The sequence below is a fragment of the Cyanistes caeruleus genome, chromosome 2 (assembly GCF_971803275.1).
Source record: "Cyanistes caeruleus chromosome 2, bCyaCae1.hap1.1, whole genome shotgun sequence".
NCBI classification, from domain to species: Eukaryota; Metazoa; Chordata; class Aves; order Passeriformes; family Paridae; genus Cyanistes; species Cyanistes caeruleus.
In genome coordinates this window covers 11,040,498-11,065,615 of record NC_141702.1, presented here as the reverse complement: position 1 = coordinate 11,065,615, position 25,118 = coordinate 11,040,498, and the positions used below count along the sequence as shown (strand labels likewise).

General features: G+C 41.8%; 2 protein-coding genes across 2 annotated transcripts; both read right to left on the bottom strand.

Annotated features, from left to right (window-relative positions):
• Positions 1-230: 230 nt before the first annotated feature.
• RDH14 (retinol dehydrogenase 14) lies at positions 231-5,319 on the bottom strand. Its single transcript, XM_086875784.1, has 2 exons — positions 4,953-5,319; positions 231-1,738 (listed from the first exon to the last, which is right to left on the bottom strand). The coding sequence occupies exons 1-2, from the start codon at positions 5,298-5,300 to the stop codon at positions 1,121-1,123; spliced, it is 966 nt and encodes a 321-aa protein (XP_086731910.1). The 5' UTR covers positions 5,301-5,319; the 3' UTR covers positions 231-1,120.
• A 4,664-nt stretch (positions 5,320-9,983) lies between these two features.
• Positions 9,984-16,535, bottom strand: NT5C1B (5'-nucleotidase, cytosolic IB). The gene is made up of 6 exons (XM_086875783.1): positions 16,221-16,535; positions 15,962-16,129; positions 13,307-13,436; positions 12,709-12,831; positions 11,867-12,051; positions 9,984-10,891 (listed from the first exon to the last, which is right to left on the bottom strand). Exons 1-6 carry the CDS (start codon positions 16,347-16,349, stop codon positions 10,553-10,555), a joined length of 1,074 nt encoding a protein of 357 aa, XP_086731909.1. The 5' UTR covers positions 16,350-16,535; the 3' UTR covers positions 9,984-10,552.
• Between the last annotated feature and the right edge of the window lie 8,583 nt (positions 16,536-25,118).

Sequence of the window (25,118 nt, the reverse complement as noted above, 5' to 3'; positions counted from 1 at the left end):
TCAATATGAAATCGTAAGTAATAGGAATTAAAAAAAAAACAAAACAACAAAAGAACAGTACAGACTCATGCAATACTCATGTATTTCACTGGATTTTATTTCTACCAACCCCACACCACAGGCTCCCTAAAGCAACACATGGGTTCATCTTCTGCTTTGAAACAACGCAACTCTATCAAGGCTGCTGGTTTCTGATATATCTCCCACAATAAAAGAATGAATGGTATGTCTTCTTTTTAAAAGATTTTATTAAAGAATATTCAGTCAGCTGTATGAGACATTTATGGAACCTCGTTACTGAGTTAAAGTGCCATCAGTCAAGCCAAACACATAGAGAAGCTTATTCTCTTCAGTCTAATTTGCATGAGGTCTTACACAGTTCATGCCATGCAAAGTCCTATCAAGACCATTATACATTTTGCAACAACCCCTTTAACGAAACCCAAGGTTTCAAGAAACAGCAATTCAACACACATGAAAATAAAAATACAACTTGCACAACCAAGTATACTTACAAGCTGAATAGCAGCAACATCACTAAAAATAGCTGACTTTGTGCTTCACAGCAAAACTGTGCACGGCTCAACGATTTTGTTCACTGAACCATGAGGCTGACAAGCCTTTGAAAGGCACTCAGAGGCCTCAACCATTACAGTGCAAGATATCAGGAAAATTCTTTATTCTATTTGTCATTATGATGGCTTAAAAAAAAAAAAAAATACTATTATTAAGACTTATTTTCAAATAATTTTTTACACAAGTGTTTCACCATCAGTACCCTGCATTGTCCAGCCTGACACGTAATGACAAATATGAGTATATATTGCAAAACACATTTCTGCTTAATTTTTATTTGTTAAACACAAGTTTCTAAGCAGATTTAACCACCAGAAATTATCCTCACACCCACAAATTTTATTTCAGCTTTCTTCTGAATGCCTGTGTCTATTGAAGATTGTCTTTCACTTCAAAACAGAGTTCCAACATAAATCACTCTCTTATTTCGTATTTACTGAGCAAAATACACTGTATTCCCACAGCATTTAAAGTGAGAATTTCACTGTTGTGAAAATACACTGCATAGCTATCTGCATTCTTTTTTGCAGACACCCCCTGGCACTTACTTCAGTAAGCCAACCATCACTTCACTGATATCCCACAGTTTCCTTGCAACCAAGTCATCCATGGCTTTGGGCAGTAGTTCTTCCTCTTTACAGTCTCCAAAATACTTTCCTGACACACCCTCGACGTCAGGAGAAGAGGCCAAATAAATAGATGTCTGGGCTCCTTCCAGAGGCGTTTTGAAGAAAGCCCATGACACTAAGTTGAATAGAGGTTTGGCCAGCAAAGGAATATTCACATGTCTGCCTAGATTTGTTCTGACAATCCCAGGATGAAGGGAGTTGACGGTGACTCCTGTCCCTTCCAAACGACGGGCCAGCTCCCTGGCAAATAATATGTTAGCCAGTTTACTTCGGCTGTAACAAAAGCTTTTATTGTAGCTTATTTCACTGTTCAAGTCTTCAAAGTTGATCTCTCCATATTTGTAAAGCTTTGAGGACACTACAACAATCCTGCTTGGGGCAGAATTTTTGAGGAGGCCCAGAAGAAGGTTGGTGAGCAAGAAGTGGCCCAAGTGATTTACACCAAATTGCATCTCAAAACCATCCTCTGTCTTCATGTATGGACACTGGAATATCCCTGCATTGTTTATCAGAACATCCAGCCTTGACTCTTCCTTTAAAGAGGAAAGAAAAAAAAAATCATTCAGTTTTAGAACTCCAATATAAAACATTATTATTCTTCAATTTCTCATTGGGCATCATTAAAAAATAATTTAGTTTCTAGTTTTCTGAATTGTAACTTTCTGACAGTCTCTTAAAGCATTGCTGGAAAAAACCCCACCTTTAAGTTGAACTGCGACTACTACCACTAAACTGTGCATTTGACCCCAGCAGGATGCAAGTACCTAGAGCAGGTCTGTATCAACCTCTAATGCAGGCAAAGAACACAACCATCAGCTTCTCCAAGTGCAGCTTTTTCTACAGCAATTCAGTGATAAATTACCTTTGTGATGCTTTTTTTTTTCCTCTTTAAAAGTAACCTATCTTTTGCACTGCAAGAGGACACACATTAATTCACGGCAAATCTCTGCTATAGCAGAGGGATCTAGTGCAAAAGACATGCAAGCATGGAACACAAGGTGTTAGCACAAGGAATTATCCTCAGGGCTGAAAAGGAACCATTACACTGTAAACCCATCATCTCACTGGGATGATATGAAAAACTCTGACAAATAATGTTTTCATTATTTTAAACTTGTCTTCCTTTAAAACCAGTACAGATCACTCTGCTGATGGGTGAGAACTACGGAGCAGGACTCACAGAAAAAGAACACTCATGTTTCACAAAATGTGAGGCCAATAGGTCTACTCAGGAACTAAGGAACAGAGGCTCTATGAGGTGCTCGGCACATGAGATTTGATGGATTGGTACTCTGGTTCAGGTTAGTAAAAACCAGACTCAAGGATGTGTGTTACACTCTCCAGGATCAGAAAATATAAGGAATTAACAGAGAGGTGGCGTTGATAATTTAGATACATGCATCATGTACTTCATGCTCCAGAATCCACTCAAAAATTAAGCACTCCACAATTTAACCAAAATTGTAATTTTTTTTAAAAAAACTCACCAAATTAAAATAAGCTCCGAATTCAACATTCTTACCAACCTCTGACAAAAAACTGTGAAAGCACAATTTATGCTTGCATGAACCGGAGGCAAAGGTATTCATTTTCTCTAAAAGCCCTGGGAGTTTTCTTTGCTTTTAATTCTTTAAACCCAGCGCAGGGACTGGAAGACCAGCCGAGACAATCTTGGACCATTTTGATGATAAAAATAGAGAACCTCATAAATGAATTCTGCACCATTTCTCTTTTACTTCACTACCATCAGCAGCAAAGATACAAAGAGCAAACCCCAAATTTACACTTGGCATTCAGTTAAAGGTCTGGCATCTGATCACTCAAAACTTCAAGTACTTCAGTCTCAGACTGATTTCTGTGGAACTTGTGGCTGCTCAGTGTTTCATATAATTGGGTCCCAAAGGCACGATCTAAAGAGCACCAAACTCCTCCTCTTCATCCAAAAAGATACAATGGTCAGTCACTGTCACTAAATCAGGACAGGAGTGAAGAGTCCTGACTGCAGATCTGCTCACTTAAGTGATCCTTCTTTCTTCTTTAGAGAAAAACATCTGACTGGAGGATTTATTTTGCAGGACTTAACACTTCAAAAAGCAAGACCTCCACATGTGCTATTCTGTGAAATTCCTACACATAATAACCAAGTGATGGGATCAATGCCAAGCAGGCAGCTACTACAACCAAGTGCAGAAGAGGGCACAAAACATTGCTTTGATGGGCAGTGCTATTTCTTGCAGCCTCTAAGTTCACCTTCACATTCCATTTTCCCATGGAAACCTCCAACATCTCAGTCTTTTATCTTTTTTTCCAGTGACACCAAGGAGTAAGAGATATAATCACTTTCAGTCATGCAAAGTAAAGCTCCCACAAATAAGGCTAAGCAGTTGGAGTGCACTGTCTTCCCATCATGCCAATGTTTACATCTTCTTTATGCCAAACAAAAAAACACAAGAAACCCCAAACAAATCCCAAAACCATAGCTCCAAAAAGGACTCACAGATAGGGAAGGTAAAGAACATAAACTTGAGTGGAAAAGCTCTTGAAAGTATTCTTGAGCTTGCACCCCTTGTCATTCAGGTGCATTCAAGTGATAATGCAGGCATCAGCAATACTCTGAAGATAGCAGTCTCTTTTCCTTTATCTATTTCTCACTTAAGAGCCACTCTAATACTTTGTACTATAAAACATATAATTCTTCAAAGTTAAACAATATGTCTTTTTTTTTTTTTTTGGTATGTGCTTATTACACAAATTTTATATCCTTTCATTTATGCAGGCTTTCCCACAACATTGAAATGAGAGATTCATATATATATAGTCTACAAAGTGTCCCACTAGAGAACTTAAAACTAGACACTTTTAGAAAAGCAGTTTGAAAATTAATGCAATGTAGTCCCTGTTTTATTCCCCTCTTACAACAGGGTCTGAAGATCTTTTAAGTACTTAAAAAGCACATCTCTGAACAGCAGCAGAACTTATTAAACCCGGCTTCCCATGACTTCATGTCTCGTGACTTGAGTAGCTAGATGTGGTGAGATCAAAGTCCCAAAAGATGCTTTCTGTGGGAATGAAATAATGCCTCCAACAGTGTTTCCCTCTGCTCCACAGATCTAGTCGCATTTCTGTCAGGCAAAGCAACAGGAAATCCCCGTTCTACTTACACTCAGGTTTTCAGGGAATCTGCAAAAATTTATATATCCAAAAATGTCTATTGACTAGATTCTGCTGGTGGTGGGTGAGAGATTTAAATCCTTGGGGGGCTGCAGCCTAAGGAGGTAGCAGAAGGATGTCTGGAGCATGTCAGCAGTGCACCTGTCAACTTTTATTTTTCTGGTGGCAAAGCTGAGCTGTAACACTAATTTAAACCAACAAAGGTTAAGCTAGTTAAATCAGTGAGAAAGGAAGAAAACTAATTTATCTCATACAGCAACAACAATTTTCTTCCCAGAACAGAAAACATCCAGTATATTTTTAAAACAAAATAGACCTATCACGAAGTTCATGCTTTCAGAAGCTAATTCACGGCCAATTTGCTTACACCCTCCTCTCAAACCCTGCGGTGACCTCAGCGGCTTCCCCAGCCCCCCGAGCGCGCCGCCGGCAGGAGGAACAGCCTCGCCCAACCCACACGGAAACCCGGGCACCACCACGGAGCACAGAGCCGCCGCCAGCACTGCCCAGCCCGGGCCTGCCGTGCCCCTCGGGGCCGGGGCAGAGCGGCGCGGTGACCCGCGGGCCCGGCCGTACCTGCAGGACGCGGTGGCAGAAGGCGCGCACGGAGCGGAGCGAAGCCAGGTCCAGCTCCCGGACCACCAGCTCGCCAGCGCCGTCCGCCCGCTCGCCCACCTCGGCCCGGATCTCGCGGGCCGCCCGCTCGGCCCGCGCCCGGTCGCGGCAGCCCATGATGACGCGGGCCCGCATCCGCAGCAGCTCGGCCGCCGCCGCCCGGCCCAGCCCGCTGTTGGCGCCGGTGATGATGACGGTCTTGCCCCGCATGGAGCCCCCACGGCCGGGCCGCGCCGCGCCCCGCAGCCAGCGCCAGGCGGCCACCAGCAGCCCCGCGCCCAGCACCAGCGCCGGCAGCGCCGCGGCCATGCTGGGCCTGGCCGGGCCGCGCGGGGCCTGCTGGGGCTTGTGGTCCCTGAGCGGCTCGGGAGCCTGCGCGCTGCCCTCGGGCCGGGCGGGGACGGGGGCCCGCGGCACGGCGCTGACGGGACGGGACGGGACGGGACGGGTCGGGGCGGCGACACCTGAGGGCTCTGCTGCCTCTTGCGGGACGGGCACAGCCTGCGGAGTTGCGCGGAGAGAAACCTGGTGGGGCTCGATAGGGCCGAGTGTAGGGTGCTGCATCTGGCGGGGAATAACCCCAAGTACTTGCACAGGTTGGGGCCTGATTGAACCTCTTCGGTTGTTGGCACTGAAGCTCTTGGGCAGCTCCTCAGCTCTGCCAGATTTGTTTTGAATCGTTAGCCCAAAATCTGTTGCCAGCCATCGACTCCATGCCATGTTTCCAGACACTGTTACTAATCCCAGACCCTGGTGATCCCAACCGTGGCAGCATGAACCCGTTCAGGGAGTAAGGAATGGCCACTGCAGTTCCTCCACTCAAAAATCTTTTCACCTAGCCATGGAAGAGTCTAGTAGGAATGTATAGAGAGAAAATTAAAAGGTAACCAAATTTTGATTAAGAGAAATGTAAGTTAAAAAAAAAAAAAAAAAAGTGTTTAACAACAGTAAAACAAACCACCCACAATACTGGAGTTCAGTGCAGATTTAGAGATAAGATAGTCAAAGAAGACAAAAGAAGACAGATAAAGAGAAGTTTGTGATGAGGACCTAGGGACCAGCATGCAGTGTAATAGAGTGCAGGGAGACAATATTCTGTGGGGGAGACAAGAAATGAGCTTGACTTAGCTGCTAAGGACTATGTCTGTCCTGAGTCAAGACCTGGCACGTTTGAGGAAATGACTGAGAAACCCAAGAGGAAACCCATGAGCCTTTAATCAGGTTTCTTGTGGCTTGTCTGGACATGACAACTATTTGCAATAGCAAGCTCCCAAGAACACGTTGGTGCTACCTGCAGGCTATTAATGGCTGCAGTCTGTTCTGAGGCTGACCTCAGCTCATGTCACCGCAGCAGAAACAGCAGATTCTTCTGGAAGTACCCTTACCATGTCTTTTTTGACTGTCTCTCACACTTCTCAGGCAGTTTAAAGGCTGTATAAGCACCACATCTAAACACTCTGAGTTTTTTGACAGACCTCTTCTGTCTTTGTCTTCACCACAGAAAACACTCTTCTTTTCTGCCCTTCACTCCATTGTGAGCCTCATGGTTACACCAAAGGCTGTTCTATTCAGGCCACACCATTGTGTCTGCATATGAAACATGGATTTTGACATCCTTAACATGGTGTAAGAGCCGTATTGGGATGTTCTTCTGTACGTTCTTTTCGTGGTAAATAATTTACAGGGAGGTGTTGCAGCCACGCCCAGTCAAGGACCATGAGGAAGGAAGAGTAGTTGCTTATGAGATGTCAAAATACGAGAACTAGGAAATGCTCTGTTACAGGAACAGATTAATTCTGTAGGAAATCCTTGAGGGAGCTAAAGAATCTGCTGTTCATCACCTGGCTGTGAGGACTCTGGCAGTTATCTCTGATGTCCTTACTTAGAAGGCTGCAGATGTGTTGGGGAGGCCACTGCTTCGAGGGTGCTGCTTGTGTTTGTTACGTCAGTCCAGCCTTCAGTGCAAGGAGCATTGTGCTCAGGAGCTCATGGTGATCAGAAGCTGCTCATGTAGGCAGGAATGATGTGTGCATCCAGATGTTGGTCCCAGATACTCAGCATAATAACTGGAAATTATTTCTTCTGACATTGACCTGTTCCACAGATTTCTGTACCCCTCTATTGCGCTCAAGGTTGTGTTTAGCAATACTGCAGGCCAGTGCAGGTTACAGGATCTGGCAGAGGAGCCTGAGGGGGTAACTGAGGATCCTCCTCGGGATGCAGGAACCCTCTGAATCCCACTTCCTCAGAACAAATCACAGTCCAGAATGCATGTTGGAAGATGTGTTGATGACCATCTCCAATATTTTTATCTGAAATACTTTATATTTTGGCTTTTCCAAATGACATACTAGCCTGGAAATTGAAAGGGTGTCTTAAAGATGGGAAGAAACTGGGAACATGGGTTTATGATGTCTTGGTAACTGGTGGGAAATAGCTAACACACTCTGAGAATATGTTTTGTAAATAAACAGACAAACAAAAATCTGAAGTCACTCTCAGAATTTTATTTCTAACATTTTTGTCCACATGGATTGGTAGCAGTTGGAGACATTCCCATTTGTCTTACTGTCTTTCATGGATTCTTTTGCAGTGCAGGAACCTGGAAGCTAAGGGAACAAGAACTGGGTTTCCCTGACAGAGTTCTGTTTCCACACAGAATTCATCTGTTTTATTATTAATCCTCCTCCAGATTTTGTCTAGGATGACAATTTCTTTTTCATGAGTCCATCTTCCAGTGTTGTAAACAGGCTGATAAAGGACAGTTTTCTCTATTCCCCTACTGAAAAATATTTCTATTCTTTTAACTGTGACTGGCTTAGGGTCACGAGGCCATAAACTCATGGTAGCCTGATAAGCGTGAGAAGCAAGACATTTTTTTGTTGAGTTTTGTGGTTATTGTTTGCTTGTTTGTTTTGTTTTGTGGACTGGAATGCTATTAAGAGACAATTCTCTTCTATGTCTGCAAAAATAGAAAACACTTTCCCTCAGCTCCCACCCCACTTCATAGAATTTTCTTGAAAAAGATTATTTCGGTCCACTAGCCAAGCTGTGCCTTGGAGCAGAAGAAAATAATTTTAACAGGCAGAGGCTGCTTGGCAAGCCTAATTCTCCCCAAACATCCAGATTTGTCTGGAAGGTACTTGCATGAACTAGTCAGGCTCTACTCCCCCACCATGCTGCCAGCTGGATATGCAGACAAGCAGCCATCGAGCCTGGGACAGTAGCCTGACAATTAAAAGGCAGCGTCTGATCTGAAACATGTAAGGTCATTTTGTTCAACTAATTAGGAAAAGTGATTGTGGGCCTTAACATCAGCTTCTGAACTTTAATGTCAATTTGAATTCTGTGTCTAAGAATGTAAATTCTGCTATGTAAATTTGTGAACTCTTTTCACACATGCCTTAGTGCTGTCAGGAGGACACTGCAAGAGGCAGTCTCATAGTACCGTGTGTGCACAGATCAAAAAAAGACTTGGAAGCTCTGGTGTTCTGGCCAGTAGGCTTCATTCTTGCTGTAGGTGGATGGTTCATTGGAAATAAAGGTAAACATAATAAAACACATGACTCAGCTTCTAATTTATTCACTGATTTGCATGCTTACTCTGTCAGGTATGAGACTCACCTCTACACTTCTATAGGGATTAAGGATCCCATTAACCTTTTCATTACGAAGATGTAGTTGTTTGGTTAGAGTCAAATGCTGTTTTTACTTCCTGCTCCCAGCATCTACAGCTCTAATAATGCAGGGATGAAGAACAGCTGATCCATGTTCTGCTTCAAAAAGGCAGGACTGGTCTTTCTGAAATTTGTAGCCATGCTTTTGTGGTACACACAATTTATATTCCACAGCTAAGGAATACTTTTGAATTCCTTGTGGACTCTGAGCTCTCACATAAAAACATCTGCTAATAACATTTTTCATAATCTCCATTTGGTGAGGTAACTCTATCCCATCCTGGCAGACAATGACCAGGCCTCAGTTAATTCATGTCTTCCTCACCTCCTGGCTGGGCTGGGAAATGTGATACATTTTGGGCACCAAGCCTTTAGCACGTATGAAGCTCCAAGTACATCAGAAATCTGCAGTGCATCCCATCAACATCACATACTGGTGTGAACACTTGAAAACCTTTCCAACAGTCTCTATTCGTGTTTCATGCAGGATCAAGGCTTTTGCCTTTGCTTCCAAAGAACTTTGTGGCTTGGACCCAGAACATTAAAATGATTGCCTGTGTTCCTGGGAGGGAAACCATAAATGATGCAGAGGAGCTTTCTGCAATAACAGGACAGTTCATCCGGACAGAGACCAAACTTTCAGAGGCTAATGTGAGATTCTGGGCCAAATTCACCCAGGAACCACAGATCATGACAAGCTTGATTCACCATTTCTACTCCCACTGCAAAGCACATTCTTTTGGTTTTGTCTCTTCTGGTTGAATATATGACAAAAATAAATAATAAAACAGGAAAGTTGTTCCACTAGGGAGAGAAAGAGAACAAACACCACCTGACAGATGTTAGTGGTGTCATTTGGATATCAGTTAAACAGATAACGAGATACAGAAATTTAGCATAAAAAAGAGAGAATACACCTATGGTGTAAATATCAAGTCATGTAGCAACAGACACCTATTCCCTGGAAACTCACTGGAAGTTGCCCAAGTTAGTACACGCAGATCACAGAACAGCTGTAAATCCAAAGGGAATCTAGTTAAGAAAAAAGTAGTTCTATCAACAGCATTATTTCCAGGTAGATTATCTGCTGTTATCAAGGTGTGCTCTAAAGTGTAGCCTTTATACCATCCAAGATACTCACAGCATCTCAGACTTCTGCCCAGGTCTGTGAAGTATGTTGGGTCAAGGTGAGACCTCTAGCTCACAGATTTGACTGAAAGTGGTCACTTTTGGTCCTAAACATCAGGAACATTCTGATTACACAAACTCTGCCTAGGAAATTATGCTAAAACCTCAACACAGAAAAATGACAATGTTCTGTAAAGCCAGCTTTATTAAGATAAGAAAACAATATAGAAAAAATACATGTAAACATGACCAAATGCAATAATATTTTACTAGAAGCCAAAGCTGTGTTGTGACAGACCTACTGAACACATATTTAACCAGTAAACCAGCAACAGGTAAACAGTTACATGTAAACTGTGCTTTTGGGAACTTCAGAAATAACTGTCAAGAACCAACACTGCAGCATGAATTTTCTTATAAATAACCCGTCAACAATTTTTTTAGATAAAATAAAACCATCCTGTCTCTCAGAATACATCTTAAGCTATAAAAACAGTACAAATCTTCTCCTAATATCAAAACCAGTGTTAGATACAGACAGGTAAAAATATCTAAACTGCTTAAGAATTATATTAAAATAACTCTATTAAAAACTTACCAATATTAAAAATACTTCCTTTAAAGGCTGTTCTAGCCAAAAGTTAAATCTTTAAACACAGTGCTCACAATACACAAATGTAGAGGTTTTCAGATGAAACTATTGGTAGATTAGGGGCTGGCTGAGTTAAGAACCTTATCCTTAATGGCACCCTCCAGTCATGTAGCTTTGTGGTACTTCTGAGCAATGCCATAGGGGACATGTGCAGCTATGGTGCCTAATTTCTGTGCTCCTTCGACATGGAACATCTGGTCATCAAAGAAAATGTGAGGGCGAATTTTCACCAGGATTGGTCCTTTAGGTGCTCCTGCTAGGAAAAGTGCCTCATCAATCTCCAGACCCCAGCTACGGAGAGTCTTCAGCACTCTGGCTCCAGAGCTCGCCGCACTTCTGGCTGTGACCAAGTAGGTCCTTATAGGACAATTTAATCGTTCATTTTTTGCATAGAACTTCTTCTGGAGTCTTCCCAGGTCTTCAAGAAAACCCTTCAAAGGACCCTGAGTATGACATACCAGAAGCATATTTAGTATATGTCCACAGTTCCCCAAATCATTCATTTGCTTTCTTCCAAACCTCCAGTTACAGAATTCCTTTCCCTAATGCTGTGCTACTCTGCCAGTTCTCCATGTAACATCTCCAAATGGGGCCGTAGCCTCACTAGGAATCCATACATTGGGAAAAAAGTTAAAACCATAACACTATATGATAGGATCAGCAGGAAAATAATTCTCATTAAGGCTTACAAGATCTCTCACAATATTAACTTTTAACTATAGTCTTTAAAAAATTTTTCATTGAAAACACTGAAGTCTTGTTACTATGAACCATGAGCTGTAAGCCTTTTTCCCCGCACAAAAAACAGCAGAAGACCTAATAACAAAGCCATCAATGAACTCTTTCCAGACTAATGACTATACAACACTCCAATTAATAGAAACAAATGACATTTTTGTTCAAATTGCAATATAATGTACTGTCCAGTACTTTCATAAATAAAGCTTTTATTCTGAATTTATACCATTTTTAACATTAGCAGAATTAGTCTTTCAGTTTAACCTAATGTTAAAATATTTGTGTTTTTAGATAAATGGCATAGTTCTACTTGGGAATAAGGAGATAATATCCTGTTTTAATGACCAGGATATCTCAGTGTTTAAAATTAACATTACGTACAGTCTGATAAAATATAATCAAATAAATCAGTACTAACATTTATTTTTCTAATGTTACCATTAAAAGGCAGCTGTAAGTCACTGTGTTACATATGCAGTTCTCTCAGAGAAATTTTTATGTGAAACATGCATTTTAAAGATTATCCTCAAAAAAAGAAATAAATAAGGCCATCAGCTTTCACAAAGAACACATCCACACTGGGAAAGCTGGAGAAATACAGTATCAATGAAAGTCATCAGATCTTTTGGAAACTCCAAAAGAAACAAGAACAAGAAACAAGAAATCCAAGAAATACAAACCTGTGCAAGAGGCTTATTTTCATTCAGCTTTTCGTGTTCAAAAAATCTATCTAATCCTTGCTCTTTGACAATCTGTTCTGATTCATCAGAAAAGATAACAGAATCCCCATCAAAAGCCACCCTCAGCTGTGTGTCTGAGTAAGCAACATCTTTGTTGGCAGAGAACATTGTAGCTGATGCAATGCCTGAAAATAGATCAGAGACCTTCAGTTAGCATGTTCTGTAAAGTCAGTCATGAAACCATCAGCAGTTTGGTTCCAACAACTTATTGGTGGTGACCCTTATATATGGTGAGCATGACCAATCACAAAAGCTAATTACAGATGATTATTCTGTAACACAAATGCATGGAAGCCAAAACTTCTTGGACAAGCTTCCTTCCACTTTCATATTAAACTATATAAAAATGGTCCCCAAGCTGTCCTGCAAATGAGAAAAAAGCAGGAAATCCCAAGGAGACCACTCAATCAAAGTATTTGTTACATTTTAACTCCTTATGGGACACAGAAGTTGCTTCTTTAAGTTTGATAAAAAGATGATGCTATTTAAACAGAAGAATAGAGGTGGGAGTTTTGTTTCTTTCTGAAAGGGAGAACAAAGGTGCAGGGTGATTTAAGCTGTCACTATTAACAGGCTGAAGGGTCAGAGAGGAACTGTATCAAGTGATTTTTACTTGGTGAGTAAAAATAAGTGATAAGCTTGCACCATATGATGGGGTGACTTTCTGCATTTGATGAAGAAGCACTACTTTCTGTAAAAGACACACAAGATCTGTAATTTTTGAACACACTCAACAGATAACAAAAGATTCCAACAGACAGCAAAATAAAATCAATTCAAACCTGCTTCTATAGCTTCCTGCACTTTGTCAGAATCCGCTGAGAGGTACAGGTTTGTGAGGTATGCGGTCAGGTAACCAATGGGGCTCTCTCCTCCCGTCATACAGAAACGTTCAATTGTTAAGCCTAAAGTAAAAACAGCATGAGGTGTGCCTCTGCCTTGACACTACAAACCTGTGGAAGGACCCATTGGAAAGGTACACTAGCCTAGCTTACAGTAAACTTAAAGAAAAGAAAATATGTTCATTGTAATTTCAACAACTTCAAACAGTTACAATGTTTGATCAGCCCATTCTCATTGAGAAATTAGGGGAAAAAATTCCCCTTAAGACAGCAGAGTAACTGCTGTGAAGATGTATATGTAGGGAGCATAGATATCAAATATCAAAAAGTTTAAGGACTTCTCAGAAGTTATGGTTCACATCTGACAAATTTAAAGTACTGGACCAATTTCCATCTAATAGTATTTCCCTTATGCTGACACTCAAAAATAAATACCAAAGAAGCTGCTTTTCCCAAAGTTAGAACAGGAAGAATAAAATTCATTCATATCATTATGTAACAGCTGGCAATTCTACACATCAGTAATTATTTTATTTACCATAGTGATTGATGCTGTTTATGAGCCTCACTCCCACTTGGGCATGGTTATTAGTCATCAGGACTATATCAAACCGTTCTTCGTCAGCAGGGTACAGCTCAAGAAGCCGGGCATTGACATGCTCCAGCGCCTGCAGGTTAAAAATGTGCAAGTCAACAGACAAGTGGAGTGTGCCTCCTTCCTAAGTTACTGTAGTTTTAGTGACAGGATTGTCTTGAAGGGGAGTGTAAAATACCTGATAGTTTAACTTGCTGAACTTCTTTTACTCCTTTCTGCTTTGCTGCCCCCAACCACCATTTGAATGGGTTCATTTGGAAAGAAGTGAGTAAATTTCTCTTTTTGGAGGTATAGAATTTACTTACGCTGATTTACTGACACAGTTCAGGTCATGTGTCACAGACCATAAGTAATGAGTACCAAATCACATCCTGTCAACATGATTAGCCTGAGTTTCTAATTGCAGCAATGAATGAGACATTTTGATTTGAGATATTTTCAAAGTTAATTGGCCAACATATTACACCTACAGTTTGGCATTCTTACTTCCTTGACCTTTCATCTGCTCATCTCACTCTGTATCCATCTGTTCTCCTATTCAGAACTTCAACTTGACCTTTGAATGGGATTTTTTGGGATTACAGCAACAAAATCAATAATGAATCATCAAATGAATGAAAGATAGAGTGATTTTTATTAAGGTGCTTTAAAAAGTCAGGCCAGTTGTTCAGAACTAAAACACGTATTTCATAATTAAATTCTGGAAATCTCACTTCAAAAAGATATGTTATTTAGAGACTGCTTACGAAAATTCTAAGTTAAAGCTTGGTATAAGGCCTAGAAAAAAACCTTAGTATGTGGCCATAACTCACTTCTATTGTTAATACTCTATTACACTGGCAATTTCTTAAATTATTAAAGAATAAGGGTGAGTGGAGGAGGGGATTCCATTTTTGTGTCCAGTGTCTTTATACTTTGCAGTCGAAGGACACCCTGGCCTGTGATTACAAATCTTAAGTGCTACAAGCATGAGATATAATACTTTTAAGTTAGTATTTTAAACATTTCAATAAGAAAATCAAAAGAAAAATATTTCTTTTTTGCTTTCTTTGTCTCCAGGTAGAAAGGAAGACTTAACAAAGCCACAGCTCTCTAGCCTAATGATTCCAGCAACTAAGCAATATAAAGAATTCAAATAAAAACAGCATATCAGAAGGGAACAGAGGTCAAGGTACATTTAGTTGGGCATAGCTAACAGCTCTGCTTTCCAAAGTATGAGCAGTTAAAGAGTCAAATCTGGCTTATACTCTAAATTTGACACTGAACTGTAATCTTAAAAAACTGACTGTGCTAGCAGAGCTGCTATATAGGAAAAGATGCAGTGACTTCTCATCAGTCTGCCCTCACTGGTGTACCAAGTGAATTATTTTATGGCCACACTTTTATGTTAGAAACACCTTTACAGTGCTTGTGCCATTAATGCTACTAATAGCTATGTTATATTTACGGTACCATGGGTATTGACATAAGTAATTTTTCCATTGTGTGTGTTCATAAAGTGATTTATAAAGAAAATGTTTTAAATTACTGAGACCAAAATTGAGGTAATGAAAATCTACTTTTAAAACCTGAAACGTTCTGCCACAACTCTGATGTCAGCAAGTAGGATTTCATTAATTTTTTTAAATTGTTGTGGTAAAGCTCATCAAACTGTTCTCAAGGGACATAAAACTAACCCTGTAGACAGTACTTTTCAAGACAGTCCTACTAAAACCTGTCCTCTTCAAAAACATACATATTTTCAGTTTTTTTCACATTTCTGTAATTTACTTGCTTTCCATGCTGCAGGCTGTTTTCCTTGGCCTCTTTTCTTATATAATGAAAGCAAAATATTCCATTTCAGCTCTTCTTAAACACTGATTCAGAAGTAGCTGGTCCTATTTCTTTTGCTGGTCCTCAAGAAAAATTTCCAGGGTGACAATGAAAGCAAGGAAAAATTAGAGTTGACCAAAAGAAAATAAAATATTTTTTATCTGTTTGGGGCTTTTGTTTGTTTTGTTTTTTCGTTTTGTTTTTGTTTTGGAGGGTGGGAGAGGAAGTGAGTTGGTTTATTTGTTTTGTTTTGGGTGGTTTTTTTGGAAGAGGAGGTTGTGACAAACGTAAAACAATTCGGGGTCTTTTTTGACTTAAATGGTTTTAAAAGGGAAGGTTCTTCATACACCCCATGTCCAGCAGGAAATGCAGGTTGCTCCTTACCCACACCTGGGATGTGGTGCTGCGAGCCGGGATACAAACCGGGATGCTGAGGGTACCACTGCGGTGCCAGTGACGCGAGCAGTACGTGCTCTGCAGCAGGCGTTCCGCATTAGTGCCGGCGGGAGGGGAGGGCAGGACAGGACAGGGAACGGGAGAGGGGAGAGAAGCGGTGGCCGAGGGGCCAGGGCGCGCAGAGAGATGCAGGAGATGCTACGGGGCTGCCGCGCCGCGACGAGCTCGGCGTTGGGAGAACAACTCCCAAAACATCTCCCCGAGGCAGGATTAGCTCCGCTGAAGGAGGCTTCGGGCTCCTCCTTTTCCCGAAATTTGGCCTCGCAGCATCCTCCGCGCCCCGCCACACCCCACACCCTCTCCCGCCCCGCCGGGCCGCCTCCCGGCTACCTTGACGAAGTAGAACGCCGGTCCGGGCTTGAGGATGACGTTCTCGTTGTTCTGCTGGTACTCCACGTACTTCTCCAGCCCATCCTCTTCGTAGATCCGCCGCTCCTCCACCAGGTTGAAGAGTGCTCGGGAGGACACGGCCACCGTGATAGCGTTCTGGGGCTTGGGCTGCGGAGCGAGCGCAGGGTAGCGCCGGGCCGCAGCCCTCAGCCCCCGGGCCCCCAGCCTCCCCCCGGACCCCCGGCCCGCCCGCACTCACCGGCCGAGCCTTCTGGGTAACCAGATTGTCGTAGAAAGCCTTGGCCGCCGCCCAGTCCTCCTCGGCCTCCTGCTGCTGGTCCTCCGCCACCTGGCTGGGCTGCGACTCCTCCGAGCCGGAGCCGCTCATGGTTCCTTACGCGGCCGGGGCCGTAGCGGGCGACCGGGAAGCGGCGGCAGCGGCCGCCCCCCTGCCCCGCCCCGGCCAGGCGGGGGAAGGCACCGGCGCTGCCTCTCCCTGGCGCTGCGCACGCCTGGGGACGCGGCCCGCAGCGGTTCAGCCCTCCCGCGGAGCGGAGCGGCCCCGGCCCCGGCCCCGGCCCGTGGGTCAGCAAGGCCGCGACGCCCCCGCCCCTCAGAGCCCGAGGCGCAGCCCGGCCGCAGTGTCTCCCCTCATCGTGGGGTTCGTGGGGTGCGCGGGAGCTCGAGCTGCGGCCCTCACGGAACCTTGTGGCGGCCCCTCGCAGCACCACCTGGCTCCGGCCGCTGCCCCCGCGGTGCTGGGGGAGCCGTGCCTGCGGCTGCCACTCAGTGTACCTACAGCATTAAAGATGTATTATTTAACTGCAACGGCTTAATTGATTTAATGTTAACTGCAGCAAATTCCCAGGAAATCTTACGTAATATGTTTTAGCAATCAAAACGGGCTCGATGTCTGTAACTTTGGGTCCTTTGTGCCACGTGGAAAATACCTTCAAGGAACAGCGGTTTGGGCAGTGCTAAGTGTGTTCACATCCACAAAAACTGTTACTCTGACATGAGGTTGGGGTGGTCCTAAAATCCAGAGTCCCACACAGAGCTATGGGCAGCACCTAATACTCATACGGCTGTCTGAAATGGTCCTGTCTGCCTCTGCAGATCACCATCTGAACCACAGCAGAGGTTTCCGCACTGATAAGCCACAGGAGAGAGTGGAAAGTGAAGAAGGAATCGGATTTTCTTCTAAGCCAGTACAGGATATGGCAGAGCAGACCCGTAGCAATATCTGTGTCATAGCACGTGATCATCATCCAAAGGACCTTTAACATTTTGGATGAAGACTCTAAACATTGATTCCAATCCTGAACGCTACACAATCTGTGTCTGATAGATCTGTCTGCCATCATCCAGTCTCCAAAAAGAAACAGGATAGTTTTGTTACATTTGTCCCTTCTTTTTTTAATGTGGCTTACCAGTGAAAGAAGGCTTATGTGATTACACCATCTGTCCTTCTTTCCCCAGTGATGTTCAACTGCAAACAAATTTGACGGAAAGATAAAGATCACAAAGAGATTTAAATTGTTAAAATGTTTAATAAGAACCAACTGTAACATGCAATTTATTGCCCTACTGGGGGAAGCACTTTATCTGCTTGTTCTTCTGCTGTGTAGTAGCAAACAAATACTGCCTGGCTGATCTGCCACCTCCAAATCTGCCACATTGCCTGATGCCCAGCTAACCAGGGAGGGATCTGGAAGCGGGGAAGTGATGGAAATGGGGAGGTTAGAAGAAATGGGAAATGAGAGTTGACCATACTGGAGATGGGAGCTGGAAACAGGAGGTAAAAGGAGACATACTGGGAGCAGTGCATTGGGAAAACATGCAAAACGACAAGTTAGGACCATTGTAGTGGTTTTTGTCATAGGAAGCTGCAAAAGGCATAACTTGAATCTGAACAAACCTGATTTTAGTAGCTCTGCTACTGATAGATGTGAATTTTTTTTTTCATTTAATTTTATCCTGAATATTTCACTTTAAGTGTGTTTCTGTGTCTGAGCTCAGACCTGTAGCATGTCCTATGCCACTGAAAACACCTGTTCCCCTCCACTTAGTGAGGTCAGGCTGAGCAGCCAGGCTGACCTGGAAAAAGGGTTTGAGTCACAAAACAGCAGCTCCTGGTCCCAGTCACCACCATCGTCCTTCTCAGAGACTTCAGCACCAGTCTAAGAAGATGATGTCCAAGAAGAGAATAATCCTAGTTAAATTATTGGGTACATTGCCCCTGGAGAAGAGAGGAAAAGAACAGGAGGAATCAGGAAGCAATTCTTTGGTGGTTACAAACCTGAACTGTCCTTTCTGTGTGAACCTGGAACAATACTTTTACAGAGCCATGCCCAGACTGGCTTCTTGTCGTTCTATTTTCCCCGACACCCTGCATTTACTCAGGAGCAAAATCAGAGCTCCGCAGTAACATTATTGGTTTTTATTTTTGTTACCCCCTTTCCTGTCCACCCAAGAAAAGAGTCATCACAGAGTGAAGACTCCTTTTAACCTATGCAAGACATTTGAAAATTAAAAGATGATAATCTGGTACTGGGCCCAAGCAGTGCTGGTGATGTGCTGCCGCTGAAAGCAGTGCTATGCTAACAGAAATACTTCATTTGCCAGATGCACATGGTATCTCTACACAGCACTCAGCTGTGTGAACATATGCACTAAGCTGCCATGTCTCTGTTCTGTGCTTGGCTGCCTGCTGCTGACATACCCTTCATTTCCTCTTTTGCTGGAGATTGTGAGCTGAGGGCCTGACATGAAAGCCTTCCAGCTTCAGCACCTTATAAATGAAGTCTTGACTTCCCAAATGCACAGTGTAGCAGCCTTATCTACATCTAAAACATGTAGTAATGCCCACAGGGTTCCAGGAAAGAGCTATGTCTTGCTTTCACTAAACCTCCTGGGGAGTCTGAAAAATAGGAATGGATCCAAAGCTGAATGACTTTGTGGTTTCTGAGCAAAGTTAGAAAGGAAAGGGAAGGAAAGGAATTTTTTGTTATCATGCATTAATTTGTAGGGAATTTACATTTAAAAAAAAAAAAGTGTTTCTGTCTTTGTATGTACATTTTTATAGTTAGTCATGCACATTCTCTGAAGTCTGTTACAAGTATTCAAATAAAAAGAAAGTCGCCCTGCCTGAGCTGCTGATATTTTTTTCTTTGTTAAGAACTACCACTCAGAATGATTTATATGTTCTTGTTCAAGGAGCTCAAAGTGCATTACTGAAAATAATAAAATAAGTTGTGGGGTTTTTTTTCCTCTTTTGATACCTGCTTCTATTTGGAAAGTCATGAAATATTTCCAAATATTTAAAATAATGAGAGCAAAATTAAGAGTTGTTTTTTTTTTTTAATGGAAAGACATTATCTCTCTTTAAATGTATAGATCCCAGTATATATTGTGGCTAGTTATATCGTAAACATATAGACTCCAGAGCCTAACTCTCCCAGAGTCATGCCAGGGTCACTTCAGAGTGCAGTTGCACTGACTTTTACTTCATATACTCATTGTGATTTTTCATGCTGAGAGCCCAAGACCTGTAGCATTAAGTGTGGTGTTCCCAGAAGGAAGGAACTTGAGAATGACTTTGGTCTAGGTCAACCTGGCATGACAAAATATGTGACAACACTACCACATTACATCTGACCAGCCAGATAAATAATTTTTAAAATCCTCCTGTTTGTAGATAGCATAAGCACCTCTAATACAATCCTAGTATTGAGGACCTGATTCTATAAAACAGTTAACAGCTGATTTTGTACATGTGTTTCTACATTTCTATGTGATTTCTACAAATATTCAGTGTGGATATCAGGCAGTCTATATTCCTTTGTTTGCCTGCCTGCTGTTATGAAATTTAGTCTAACACAGGCAGGAATAAAAAAGCAGTTCTGTTGTGCCAAAGATGTGCATGATGAAGCTGCATCATGCCTAGAAAGCGCATTTATTTCTGCTGAAGAAACCTTCAGTATTGCATCATAATATTCACTTTCCTTTTTAATCTCATGGCACTTTCTTGAGGTACCTCTTCAGCAGTATTTTTCATTTTCTCTCTCTTCTCCCACTTCCCACCCTCTGTGTTGTGCAGGGAAACAAGAATGCAAAAACCCGTGGCATCAAATTGCAGTCTATTGCAACTGCCTTGTGTCTTCTCTTGGCATTGCTTTGCTGGGATCTTTAATAATATGTTCATTTGCAGCAGCCACATAAATTCCCTAATGACACAGATCTTTTGTTCTTAGATGATCTATTCCACCTCCATCATTCTGACCATGACTCATTCCAATATTAATGAGACAGGTGACAAGGAAAGCGAAATCCAGCAAAAGTGCGGAGGAATGCTCAGTAAGATTTTCTGAGCCATGATCTCTCTTCCCTAAGAAATACAATTTAATCATTGCAATACAAGTTTAATTTGCCTTATTACTGAAGTTTTCTATTCTTTAGTCTTCTCAGACGGAAATCAGAAGCCAAGTTTTATCTTTAGCTTTTGGCAGATTTCTTCTCTTGAAAGGACTTAATATAATTTTTTCCTAGGAAAATAGAACTGTAACCAAATTTTTTAGAAATGAACTGTCTTCCAGCTATTCTGAACAACAATTTTTTGCCTGTCTTTACCCCAAGAGAGGCTCGTCACAATTCGAGAAGAATTCTGAATTTCAGATAAAATATTACTTTTACCCATATGCTGACTAAAAAAGTAGAAAAACCATGTCTCATCTCCAAAGCTGAATATGTCTGCCCCATCTAGTAGTTTGCCACAGGGAGAATTGAGAAACATTCAGTGAGCAAGCAATCCTGGTCCTCTTTTCAAGAATGTGGACTATGACAAATAGTACAAAAATGGAGTCTTGTTGAAAATCTGTGGTCAGAAAAGACTCTACAAAAGGCACATATGCTCTCAAAAATAATCATAGTGGTTTTTTTTTTTTCTGAGTTAGAAACAAATTTGTAATAAAGTCCTTACTTTTGTATAAATAAAAATGAAGACAAATGACAATATCAATAATAATAGGTTGAGCTGTTCATGATTTGGCTTTGGTACATTGGAATCACTCTGTAGGCACTTAGAAAACACAAAGGGAAAACAAAAAAGAGCCAGAGAAAGGTTTGTCCCTGTTCCAAACTTAAACAGAAGAATATTTGCATTACAAAACAACCACACATAAGATGGAAAGTAGATACATTGTACATACAAACCCTTTAGGTTCCAAGATCCTACTGAATAAAAAATACAATATCATGAAAAAATTTAGATTCAGTTCTCTATAATAGAGACAGTTGTTTGAGCATTTTTCTTTATGCTCTAATTATCTCTTTAATAATGGAAATTAATGGAGGGTCTGGTCACGCAAACAGCTCCAGATAGGCACTTGTCTGTGCAAGACTGAGACCTAAATGTTGAAACCCTATTGATTCATTTTACCATAACAAAAGACATTAAACTATTCTAAGATTCACTCTGATAATTACATGTTCTAGTCTGTATTAAATACCCATGGTTTAGTTTTGCTATTGTCCACGAGGGTTCACGTTAAGTATTCAATAAAATCTTTAATAAGAACATCATATTGAAAAAGATTCTTAGATTTTGTTTGTGTGGTTGTGCAAAAATACCATAAAGATTTCTTAATCTCTATTGCACTGTGCTAGTTATAGTTTTAAAAAATGAGGAGAACAAGCAAGTCTATTAGATGTATTTCTCCTCCCCCTGCTCTAGGGTGTACAGAGAAACCTATTCAAGCAAACTGTGTTTTCCCACCCATTTCCTGAATGGAGGAAGGTATCAAACAATGTGTGCACCATAGTGATGCTGATGGGGCTGCTGGGCACCCCTGATGGGACTGCAGACCGATCCCATGGGCTTTGGACAGCAAGAGCAATGGCAGAGAGGAGCTATCAGAGCAAAATCATCCACTGACTGTGCAACAGCACTGCCACTATTGACACATTGGGAAAAACAGATCCACTGTATTCCAAAACCAGAATGGCTGTCTTTCCTCTTTACATACGTACCAAGTCTCATTTGAGCCTTACCCCACAGAGTAACTCGCCTACAGAGCAGGCTGGGCAACAGGAATTTTGTTTACATGGCCAGCCATCCTGCTGCTGTCCTTGAGAACAAAGCATTTTGTTTGTCTTTTTATGAATATGCAAAAAAAAAAAAAAATACACTTTCTACAACCTCCTAGGCAATGAAGAATAAGAATATAGTAATAAAATTGCTCCAAGCAAGGGGTGTGGCATCCCACATATCCATATGTGATTATACCTACTAATGAAGGAGGCAAAGTTTAATTGCAGTGAGAGTGCTTTTAACTGCACAGTTACCACTCAGGTCCAAAAAAGAGGATTGTAAGTGATTAGTGTAGCACTCCTGATGGAGAAAGAAGAGACAGAAGTGTAGATTTAGGGTTTCTCTAAGCTATGGCTTCAAACCTGTCAGCAGCCTGCACACAACATCTCTGTTACTTGAGTTATGATGTGATTCTCTTTCACAGGGAATGTGTATCCCATTTCTGGTTCAGGTCCCTTCTCTCTTTTTGGCAAGTTAAGCTTTTGGGAGAAAACAGGTAAGGACTAAAACCAATGATAATGTGTTATTGTTTGTGTTGTGCTAGTTTCCAAGGGCTTCAGAAAGCATTGGGGAGCTGTTGTGTTTGCTGCTGTAGGAACACACAGGAAGGTGCTCCCCATATGACACCCCTCCTCCCTTCTCAAATCCTCTCAGTAGAAGGAAGATTATTTTTGCAGACCTCTCCAAGCTCAAGCATTAAGTGTGAGGCTCCCACAGTTACCCTTCTCCACATGCTTTCCCACAGCTGTGCTGCTGTGCCGTGCATTTGTGGTGCAGTGTTTCAGTCACTCTCCTGCACTTGGCCCCCACAGAGCCAAGAAAACTGGGCTGACTTAGTTGGTGTGATTGCTAGTGGGAATTTCCTGGTGCAGAGGGTCATGATCTGAGGTTATGGGACTCAGCTGCAGCTGAAGGTGAGACCCACACTCAAAAATCTTTTCATGTTATAGCTTCTCCTTTTGTTTTAGAAATGTGAATTTTCCTCAGACACATTCATCAATTCTTACTGTGCTTGCATCAGGATAGAGAACACTTCAGCAGCCTGGTTTTAGTTCCCTTGAAACTGACTTTCATGTTGTATTATTTGTATTAAAGCAGTATTTACATTTCTCTGTTTTCAGTATTTTTGCTGAGAATGTGGAAAGATAACAACAATGGCAAGAGCAACACCAGTAATAACATAAAAGTAATGTTTCCAGTTGGAGGCTTCTACAATTTAGTAGTGTCTACAACACACAATCTCTTTAAATGGTGCTATATCTATATTTTAAGTGGTGCTGTAAAATCACAGAATGGAAAGACAGTCAATGAGATTTCAGTAGATCATGGATCATATAAATGGGTTATCAACTTCAGCTCCTGACTTTGAAGAAAACACATTAACTGTCCATCTTTCATCCTATTTTCCTTCCTTTACAGAAATTTCCAAGTTGGATGTATTTTATATGTTTTTACTCTGTAAAGAAATATATATATATATGTATAGAACACAGTTCATTACACTGAAGGCTTAACTTTCACCCTCTTTCACACAGAGAGCCTCAGGTGACTCTGTGACTGAGTCATAGAGGTCAATGCCTTTGGCAAACGTATGTGTGTGTGTAAAGCTGGCACAGCGTGGGGGAATGAACCCAGACCTCTGAATCTGAGACTTTTCAACAAAAGATGAATGTGAAGTCTCTCCAAAGGTACTGCAGGACTTTGCCTGGCAAGCCCTGTGGAGGCCTCCAGAGCTAGAAGCTACAGTTTACCAGAAGATGAAGAGCTTGTGGGAATTACGGTCAAAGATTACCCAAGGAACTTCACCCAAGGGTTTTCAAAGTAGCAGTGTTGGGTGCTGGTGTGTCAATGTGGCAGCAGTAAGGAGCACAGGGCAGCTAGCAGGTGTTTGTACAGCCTAGGCTGGCCCAGTGCTGCTTCTGCCTGTTCCTGGCAGTGTCAGGTCAGGTTTACTCACGGGCTGTAGCAACCAACGTTGGCATGTTGGTTGTGTAAGCACAACTCAGCAAGTAGCTTCTGTTCATCTGAAACATGTATTCTGTTGTTTTGCTGGGCTTGTATGTATATTACTGTATGAAATTCGGTGGTCTGTGGCAAAAGGGAGGTTATATAAATTGACAGGAAGGGTTGTTCATGTATTTAAACTCAGTGAATCACTGGGGGATTGGATTGAGTGTAGTATTTGGAGAGACCCTGACAGGTCCCAGTGGTCTGTTCAAATTTGTCGCTTCTCTGCTGACATTTTTAGCCACTGCCAGCTTTTGGTTTCAATTTAAGTGCATTGAATGTTTTTGTGACCTACAGACATGTCCTTTTATTTTGCCCTGTCTGCTCACAGCGACTCAGAGGATTGTTTAAGTCGGGATTTGTGTGATGCCAGGCTGCAACTGTTGAGTCAGACAGCTGAGCTGGTCTTGAATTCACTGTCTAACCACATTGTTGCGATACCCACGGCTAGTAAATTAATGCAATTTTTCTTTCTTTCTAGTTTTGACTCAAAGCTTTGAATACTACTTAGTATCTTAAACTTATTTTCAGCTGACTTGGTTACTATTTGTTTGATAAAAAAACTACCCCTGTCTCCCTTTGTAGATATTGCTTCTCTAATATCCTTCCCACTTATGCTAATCAAGTAAAAATAACATGACTTCTTATCCAGGCAGGAGGTGTGTGATGAAATATGTTGTTTAGCAAATCCAGAAGTAAGTAGTGCTTATCACTACTGGTACCATTTGTTCTCCAGTCTGGATCCATTCATTCCTACTGAAGAGACACAATTCCTCTTGATACTTGTATCTCAAATAATATCACAGATATTTGTATATGGTATTTCTCACTGTCTTCTTTAATTGGTTTTATAATACTTGTCCTTATGCATGACCTTCTTCTATATCTTTTAAGTTCTATAGTCAAAATCATGTCTTTCCTCCCAGTAATGAGATATTTTCATCAGGAGAAATCTGAAATGAGCCACAGCAGACCTCCGGTGACAAGGGTTGCATACAGCCCACACAGAAGTTAAATCTTTAACACTTAATAGACCATCCCAGAAATGGAAAATGGCATAAA